At 34.8% G+C, this 10213-nt stretch overlaps 1 protein-coding gene across 1 annotated transcript; it reads left to right on the top strand.

The window, feature by feature from the left end:
• Window positions 1–6178: 6178 nt before the first annotated feature.
• LOC127839260 (uncharacterized) lies at window positions 6179–9722 on the top strand. The gene is made up of 2 exons (XM_052367541.1): window positions 6179–6500; window positions 8995–9722. The coding sequence occupies exons 1-2, from the start codon at window positions 6186–6188 to the stop codon at window positions 9319–9321; spliced, it is 642 nt and encodes a 213-aa protein (XP_052223501.1). The 5' UTR covers window positions 6179–6185; the 3' UTR covers window positions 9322–9722.
• The last annotated feature ends 491 nt before the right edge of the window (window positions 9723–10213 follow it).

Raw genomic sequence — 10213 nt, 5'->3', positions numbered from 1 at the left:
TGTTGTTATGTATAACAAGTCAGAGTTATTATTTATGACAAGTCAGAGTTGTTATGTAGGATAAGTCAGCGTTGTTATGCATGACAAGTCAGAGTTGTTATGTAGGACAAGTCAGTGTTGTTATACATTTCAAGTCAGTGTTGTTATGCATGACATGTCAGTGTTCTTATGTATAACAAGTCAGAGTTATTATGTATGACAAGTCAGAGTTGTTATGTATTAAAAGTCAGTGTTGTTATGTATGATAAGTCACAGTTGTTATGTAGGATAAGTCAGTGTTGTTATGTTTGATAAGTCAGTGTTGTTATGTATTACAAGTCAGTGTTGTTATGTATGACAAATCAGAGTTGTTATGTATCATAAGTCAGTGTTGTTATGTATGACAAGTCAGTGTTGTTATGTATGACAAGTCAGTGTTGTTATGTATGACAAGTAAGAGTTGTGATGCATGACATGAAAGTGTTGTTGTGTACGACAACGCAGTGTTGTTATGTATGACAAGTCAGTGTTGTTATGTATTACAAGTCAGGTTTGTTATGTTTGATAATCAGTGTTGTTATGTATGACAAGTCAGAGTTGACATGTATGACAAGTCATAGTTGTTATGCATGACATGTCAGTGCTGTTATATATGACAAGTCAGTGTTTTATGTATGACAAGTCAGTGTTGTTATGTATAACAAGTCAGAGTTGTTATGTATGGTAAGTCAGTGTTGCTATGTATGACAAGTCAGTGTTGTTATATATGACAAGTCAGTGTTGTCATGTATGACAAGTCAGTGTTTTATGAATGACAAGTCAGTGCTGAGGATTTGTTTACACTTAAGCACATACGATACTCGTTGATTAAAATGTGAGATCATATTTAAGCACATGATTTATATATTTATTTATTTTTGCAGTGAACGCATGAAGATGTATCAGGTTCTTTTCAAAACCGATGCAATTAGTTAATATCTTCCACATATAACTGGCGTAAATTATGAGATTTATGTTATATAAAAACACAATTTTCAAGCTTATGGGTTCTTAGAGTTTTACAAGTTCACTTTTAACAATTACACACTTTACATAGCTTCACGTTGTGAAATTAACAATGGTTATTGATAAGTAATGAAGAAAATATACTTCCTTGCATAATGACGTGTCCTCATTGTGCTGGCTAAGTGTTCTAGGTATACTTATACATGTGGAAAGCAGCGCAATTGATAGTTTTTCATTTGTAAGTAGTGCATTTTCATTACACTAAATGCTTTTCAACAACGAAAATACAAAACTACAAAATCCAAAAGTTATGCACGTCAAACATTCAAATTGTTCGTTGATCGCATGCTTAAATAATGTTTACTTTATAGTTTTGTTATTGGGGATCATTCATCCATTTATGCCTTGTGGACTCTCCCATCCGTCTAAATTGAATCAATTAATTTCCAAAAGTAGGGGTGTCTAGTACATTTATTTCTATATTTAGAATATTTCTTACAGAAATTCCTTAAATCAAGCAGCGCAGACCCGAATGAGACGCCGCATGATGCGGCGTCACATCTTGGTCTACGCCGTTTGCCAAGGTCTTTTTTTCTAGACGCTAGGCATAAATGGGTTAATGGGCTTCCGAAAGTGGTATCTTATGGCCTCCAGCTAATACTGCAGTCTTCACCGTAATAACAAGGCCAATATGAATTAAGCTAATTAATAACATTATAGTATAATCAATCTAGATTTGATTCGCGCATTTTTTTTATCAGCAATGTATATATATACATTATCTGTGAAACATGAATTGTCTTTGAAATAAAAATCATTTAGGTGTGGTGTTTTCATCCATGTATATTAGTCGTGTTATGAGAAAACTGGACTTAATGCATGTGCGTAAAGTGTCGTCCCAGAGTAACCTTTGCAGTCCGCACAGGCTAATCAGGGACGACATTTTCCGCTTAAATTGAATATTTGCTCAGAAGGGACTTCATTTAACCGAAAAATTCATAAAAGCGGAAAGTGTCGTCCCTGATTAGCCTGTGCGGACTGCACAGGCTAATCTGGGACGACACTTTACGCACATGCATTATGCCCAGTTTTCTCAGAACACGACTCATATAGTCACATATTGTTTTCCCAGACCTTTTTGTTTAACATTATGTGACTGGGGAAATCGACCGCCGATGTAAAAGCTTATTTCTCAAAATATAGCAAGAAAACGGTGTTTCGATTTATACTTTAGTTTAGTCTGGTTTCCTTCCCCTTTCACTACGTATCCGCAGTAAAAGAGGCAGTGGACCAGACTAACTTTAGTTTAACTCGAAGATGTTGTTTTCTAAATAAATCGGAAGAACGGTTATTGGTGTTATTGGCGACTTAATAGAATATTTTAATTTAGTTCATGGTAATATAACGCGCATATATACCATATGATACCATGTAATATAAATGCATTAAGGACGACACAGGCTCTGTAATATATCGCAGTAACAAAAAAAGAAAAAGGACAAAAGAAGAAGAAGAAGAAGAAGAAGAAAGCAGAAGAAGCGTGTGCGTGCGTGAGTTCGTGTGTGTGTTTGCTCTCGTGGTATTACCATTATAATACTTCCTCAATACAGTTAGACAATCATTATTTTCAGGAGCGATTGTGTATTTTTTTCTATCCAACAATGGGATCCATTTTCTTAAAGTCCTTCTCTCAAGCAACATTTCGCAATTTTAATCATAATGTGACATTTGAATATACAACTGAATAGCAAAATGTTTCATAATATTTAGCAGATTGTAGTAAATTAACCATTTCATAAAATTGTATAACATACCACATGAATATTTATTTCAAACAGCGTTAGTGCTATTGGTTCCGAACACCACTGTTATAAAATTGCTCCTGCGGGGAAATAATAAAAATCATTTATTCACATAGCTAAGTGACAATTAATGGCAATGTATCGGTTACAAACCACCAGGGCCAGTGGTGGCATATTTATAGTGGATGTTATCCTGTGTTTTAAGTGTCCCAATGTGTACAAGCGTTTATTAAACATGCGTTGACGGGAAAATGAGGTTCATCGACACAGATCAATGTTAACTAGATACAGGCAGACATGACAAGGGTAATTAATTTTTATTCATACGGGACTTGTCTCTTTGATACAAACCCGTGCATTCAAAAATGTTTTCCATCTTGTGCGAGGAAAAAATGCAGTGAAAAGCGATTTATCGTAAAGAGGAACTCTGACAATATTTTAATGTTGGGCCGTAGTCATATCGTATGCCAATACCTACCAATGCGTGGAGGGAGTATTGAGGACCACCTTTCTGTTTCATATGAGAAGAGTATGTATTTAATTTATTGTACAAGTCCTTATAAATCGTGAGATCCCTTATTTGTATGTGGAGCTGGATTCTTGCCGTTTTCAAAGTACTTCAGATTCAGCTGCAGGGCGTTTAACCAACTCACACCTTAATATAAACTGTATAACTTGTAAGTTTCATTAAGATGGAGTCATAAGTGTTGCCTCTAGAGTGGTAACAAGATGTTCGTGAGATTTGACCTGTTGGCCTAGTTTTGACATGACCCAGAATTTTACTCGTCCTGTCTTCTGTGCAGATATTATCTAAATGCGTTTCATAAAATTGGATGTGTAACTAGCTAAAATTGGACTACACACACCGCACACCGCAAAACGATGGACGCCGATCATAGAGTGATCACAAAAAGCTCACTTTGAGCACCTGAGCTAGAAAAAAGAATGACATAAAAAATTGCTAGCAAGATATTGTATATAAAAATATATTTACACATTAGTTTAAGAAAATGATGTCACTCCTCTCTCCCCAAAAGTGTATAGTGATCTTTTGTACTCAACAGAAATCAATACATGTTTGATAGATCGTTGTTTAAACGCACAAACGAATAATAACTGTATTTTTTTATCAATAGCATTATTTATTTTTTTCTGCTATAAAGATTTATTTACTTCAAATTTAAATATTGCTTTACGACTATCCAAATTTCATGTCAGTGTCGTAGATGTCGAATCAATGACCCCTGGATTATTGCACTGATTGGTACGATGGATTTCGTGTTGAAATTAGGACACAGCTATACACATTTGGTTGACAAAGTGGTATTATTTTCAAACTAGATAACGATCTTATAAATAATTACACAATGTTTGGCAGAAATACGTCAAACTACTCTCACTGATGCTCTTTTTTGTATTCGTAAATAAATGATTGCGTTGTGATAAAATCTCAACTTGGGAATGTGAAACTAATTTATTGCTTGTTTTATGGACCGTAGGTAATGCATTTGGTGTAGTTAATGTAATAATGCATTATTCATAAAGAGAATATGTACTATGGTTTTGTAGTTTATCAGGTGTGGCTTAGAATAAAGTATCGGCGAGGCTTGCCATGGAGTAGACTGTAAAACGTTTAACGGTGTTCGAAACATTATACTGCGTTGTCGATGTATATACGGGAATTTCTCAGCGTTGAATATTTTGAATTTATTGTGCCACACAAAAATAAAAAAGAGCATTTTATATCTTGTTCAATCTTGTTACCACACCACATCTAGCTCTGAAATGTTGGCTAATGCTACAAGGAACACTGATTATTTATATGTTAACTTTATTTAACGAAATATATTACGAAAGTTTCGTTGATTTTTGACCGTTATAGAGGCTTTAATAATATTGGTTGACATATGGTGTTGCTAAATTACATAGTTATTAATTATCAAGTGCGCAGAAACAGAAATTTATTTAAATTGGCCGCTTAAGTTTCGAATATACGCGCAAGTCTAGTTTTAAACTACAACTATTAGACAAAATTATTCAGAATGATCTAGACATGAACTACGTGTGGGTTTATAAATAAATCAGTCGGACAATCTTATTAAGATTTGAAGGCCATCTTGGTTTATGACATTAGATCCGGACCTCCATAGCGTCGTGAATGACGTGATTAAAATGTGTGTTTTCAACCGAAGCTCTAAACTCCAACATAATAACACGAATAGAATCAATTAAAACAATATACATAAAAGAAAAACCTTGTTTTGCTATCGGGACTCAAACCAGTGTCCTTTGGATCGTTACCACACGGTCATCAGAACTGTTTTTTGTAAACACGCGTTTTATACTTTATATAAGTGATCCACGTGTGGTTACACAATTTAATGAAAAAAAAGGGAAATTCCATATGATAACATCGTTTTGCATGTGTAACTCTGTATAATTGTATATTTGTTTCAAATTATTATTATTCACCAACGCATCTGTATTTTCATTATGAGTGCACGCCATTGGCTTCATTTCGCCCCCTGATGTAAATTGTTCTTTTTTCCTTTTTTTAACTGTCTAAAAATGGAAACTTGTCATTTTTACAATATATATATATATATATATATATATATATATATATATATATATATATATTGCGAGTGTCTGAAATATCGTATGACTAATAAAACAGTTAGAATAGATGATATGGTATATTTAACTATTGCAAAATTCACATCAGGAGCCTTTGAATTAGTGGATACGAAATGATCAATATATTTGTAAATATAGAAAATCCTGAGAATCTTCATATCTTTCCTTTCGGATAATGCTATAAAAAAATACAACCACATAAATTGATCAATTGATAACGCCATAACTTCGCTTTTACAATATAGAGCACAAATACATGTGATGGCCAAACAAAACTGCATATTTGCACCTAGTTGAAGTGTAATGAATAACTAAAAGATCCTCTTAAAAAGACAAAAGTGCATGTATGTAAATATGGTCAACGGATGTTCGGTGCTTTTCTTATTTGAGCAATGAATACAGCCGAGAGTTCTATTGTTTATATGATTTTTTGTTAGAAGATATCTCCAATGAATTTTTCACAACTGCGTTATCTAAAAGACTCATTGTTTTCTCTAAGAAGCCACAATTCGAAATTTAAAGGTCAATACTTAAGCTTTTTCGTTTGCCCACGATATTAATATCCTTTTTGCAATAAATGTATCAGATACCTGTGCGTAACACGTTGTATCAGTCCAATAAAAAGACAGCTTTATGTCAAGTGACATGAGAAGAAATGACGTCTGATTTGTCCAATGAAACCTGCTCTTTGTCTGAAGATATTTTATTCAAAGTGCGCGTGTCGCATTATTGGAAATGTGAGCTGTTCACTTGCACTTCAGCATGTGGAGCATCAAGATGTTTGGAAAACTGCTGAGAGCAATGCTTGTTGTGCTCGCATTTGCGAGATGTGGCGGCGCAGCAAAGACATACACATTCACCAGAGTGCATGGCGCGATAAAAATTCCATATGTGGAAATGTCAAGCAGATCTGCAAAGGGAGTGTTAGAATGTGCTGCACTTTGCAGTGATGCGTGTTGGTATCTGAAGTATGAGGACAACGGATCGGGCTCAGGCACATGTGACCTGTACATCCTGAGGGACAGGTTTTACAACAACAAGTTGGAATTCGCGAACATTTCAAATCTGTACAAAAAGGTAAATGCACATTTATACTTTACATGTTTGTTACACTTAATGTACATCGTATCGCTATGCTTGCTTATACATGTAAATATCTATTAGAATTGGAAGGCATATTCTCGTTACACTTTCTTCCTTTTTGGGGTAAACGCCTCTCAATTGGAAATATTCGAAATATTTATTCACGTTTTTTTGTGCCAGTGTCCACATTATTTAATACACAAATAGCGAGCAAAAGTCTCTCGCTGAGTTTTAAGAGTCTAAACAAATATAGCAAATAATAGGAAACTCCAACTAAACATCGTTTACCATAAACTTTTCTGAATGTAAAAGTTTCCCTTACTTTTGTTTCTGCAAAGAGATACGCCAATACACCTCTACAGTGCGCCCTTGATTAGAAACAGACTAGAGCTTGTGTTAATATGAAAATAAAGAATGTCAATAGATCTATTATTGAATCACTATGGTTTGTATAAACCAATTACTGTTTGCCCATTAAATTCATAAGGAGATATGTACGTTTCCTTCTTAAAGACTGTCTCAAAAGCAAAGAAATGCCTTAACATTTTATTCTAAAACAATTTTGATATATATTATATTTTATGTATGTCGTTTTGCTATTTCAGTTCCTACTATTTGTGTGTGTACTATTCACTATACATGTATTGTCGGTACTAAATATATGTGCGTGTGTTTAATCTACATCTACATGCTTTTGTTTCAATTTTTCTTTTTTACTTTTAACTTTTCTTAAAATATTTGGAACAATAAGTTCGTTGATTTGATTAAATATGCTTCATATATATATATATATATATATATATATATATATATATATATATATATATATATATATATATATATATATATATATATATATATATATATCCGAAATTTGTCCGGGCTATTTCTCAGCAACTAATGACTGGAATTCAATGAATGTTTATGGGAAGCTTCACTACCAAGAGGAGATGTGCATATTATCAGCGGGTTCTGATCGTATGATTTTTCACAGAGTAATGGCCCTTTGAAATTTTCCATTAACTGTGAATATAGTGCATTCTTGTCCGGACTATTTCTCAGCACCTAATGACCGGAATTCAATGAAACTTTATAGGAAGTTTCACTACCAAGAGGAGATGTGCATGCTATCAGTCGGGTCTGGTCGGTTGATTTTTCACAGAGTTATGGCCCTTTCAAATTTCCCATTGTACATATAGTGCAATTCTTGTCCGAGCTATTTCTCAGCAACTTATGACGGGAATTCGATGAAACTTTATGGGAAGCTTCAGTACCAACAGGAGATGTGCATACTATCAGCCGGTTGTGGTCGGGTGATTTTTAGCTCAGTTGTTTTCGAAGAAAACCTGATGTATTGTCATAGCCCTCTCGTCCTTCCTTCGGCGTCTTCGTCGTCCGAAAACTTAAAACATTGGCCATAACTTTTGCAATATTGAAGATAGCAACTTGGTATTTGGCATGCATCTCATGGACCTGCACATTAACATGTTGAGTGGTGAAAGGTAAAGGTCAAGGTCATCCTTCAAGGTCGAAGGTCAAAACAACTTTTTTGTTATGTTTTTTTTTAATTTTTTTTCCATGTGTACCTCATCGACCTGCACATTTTGAGTGGTGAAAAGGTCAAGGTCAATGATGACCTTCAAGGTCAAAGGAAAAAATAAACTAACCCAAGCACCCACAGCTGAGCGTTGGCACCCGCTATTCGTTGCTCTTGTTCACAGAGTTATGGCCCTTTGAACATTTCTATAAACATATAGTGCAATTCTTGTCCGGGCTATTTCTCCCCAACTTCTGACTGGAATTCAATAGAGCTTTATTGGAAGCTTAACTATCTTGAGGAGATGCGCATGTCATTAGTGGGTTCTGGTTAGATGATTTATTTAGAGAGTTATGGTCCTTTGAAATTTTTAAGTTGCTAAACCATCCATCGTCTTATTTTGTCCAAAATTATGCCCATCAAGACGTTTCCTTTTATCTGAATATATAGTGCAATATTGTAACAAAAACAAACTTTGGGGAGCATCACCCGTCTCTGACGGTTTCGTGTATACATTGTTATTGTGAAATCAATAGAAATGCAAAGCGTTGTACTTTATAATTCATGTGAAACAACAAGATGCGGAGAGTCTGTGTTTATCGTTTAAAAACAAAAACATCCTCATTAAACAAACGCGCTTATAATTAAAGGTTATTAATAAGATGATATTTAGCTTAATATTTTTTTGTAAATAACGGATCAATACGTTTAGTGAAGTAGTATTTGCTTTCGAAAGACGATGCTTTCGAATCATCGAATGGCTTTACAAATATTCGAATGGCGATCATTCAATCAAATATTTGAACATTCGAACAGTTTTATCACTCTCCAGTATAGCATTTCGTAAAAAGATCACCACGCAGTTACACACCACGTACAATAACATGTAATTTATACAATAAATAAACTTTTCATCTCATTCCATATTATTATGAGTATTTTATTTGATAGGTCTATCCCCCCGCCTATATTTTTGAACTAAACCGGGGACCCAAAACATGGACAGACGCCAGAGACTTCTGTCAGAGTCGGGGAGGCGACTTGGCCATCGCCGACACCAATGACAAGATGGATAGAATGCGCAACCTGGCCACTTATGAAACATTCTGGGTGGGATGCCAGAAAAACGGGACGACCTGGAAATGGCTATCCGGAGCGGTTCTGACGCGCGCTCCTGTGGAAAATAACAAAGGAACGTGTCTTCAGCTGTATAGCAAATATTTTGATGATGGCGGATGCAGTTATATGTGTGGTTTTGTTTGTGAATATCAGCCTTAAAGACGAGTTTCAAATGTTTTCGTCTGAACAGCACGCATTTGAATTCTTGTAATGAACAGTCTCAAAATAAGCTAACTATTGCTGGTGTATAGTTATTTTGAAATACATATCTTCATAGAACGATCTAATATGTTGAGTTATTTAAAATTCCCTTTTTAAAAACTTTTTGCAAAGTTAGAACCGTAGCAGAATCCTGTGTTGAACTTTACTACCGTTTGAACATTTTATGGAACTCAGGTTATAGAAACGACAACAATCCAAATTTAACATAAAATTAATGCCACTCCTGTGCTTATGAAAATAATAATAAATTGATATAAATTTTGTGCCGATTGATTTTTGTTTAATGCCAATGACTTAGAAAGTACAGTGCAGTGCCTAAGTACGCAACTGTCCTAAATCCTCCAGCCACTCCAAATTGTGTCGTGTTCTGAGAAAACTGGGCATAATGCTTGTGCGTAAATTGTCATCCCAGATTAGCCTGTGCAATTCGCACAGGCTAATCAGGGACGACAATTTCCGCTTTTTTGGGATTTTTTCGTTAAAATAATGTCTCTTCTTAGCAAAAATCCAGTTTAAGCGGAGAGTGTCGTCTCTGATTAGCCTGTGCGGACTATACAGGCTAATATGGGGCGACACTTTAAGCACCTACATTTTGCCAAGTTTTCTCAGAACGCGACACAATTAACATTGATAATGGCGATTATTATTTCGTACGTATTTTCAATACAGAAGAATAAATTATCAATACTGAAAATGTATTCGTATTGATATGTCGATTCCTTAAATATTTTATCATTTTGAGAAGGTGAAGTCCTAAATGTAGATATATGACACGGGGGATTTATATATGATACAGCGCATGCGCATCGTGTCCATGACAGAGCAAGTC

This window comes from Dreissena polymorpha, chromosome 7 (assembly GCF_020536995.1).
Source record: "Dreissena polymorpha isolate Duluth1 chromosome 7, UMN_Dpol_1.0, whole genome shotgun sequence".
NCBI lineage: Eukaryota > Metazoa > Mollusca > Bivalvia > Myida > Dreissenidae > Dreissena > Dreissena polymorpha.
This window is presented reverse-complemented; position numbering and strand designations above follow the sequence as displayed.

What these genes read in the sequence shown, in the direction of transcription:
- LOC127839260 (XM_052367541.1), top strand. Translation starts at nt 6,186, where the DNA reads ATGTGGAGCATCAAGATGTTTGGAAAACTGCTGAGAGCAATGCTTGTT. An exon ending in TTTCAAATCTGTACAAAAAG is followed by an intron (nt 6,501 to 8,994) that starts GTAAATGCACAT and finishes TTTATTTGATAG; the next exon opens with GTCTATCCCCCCGCCTATAT.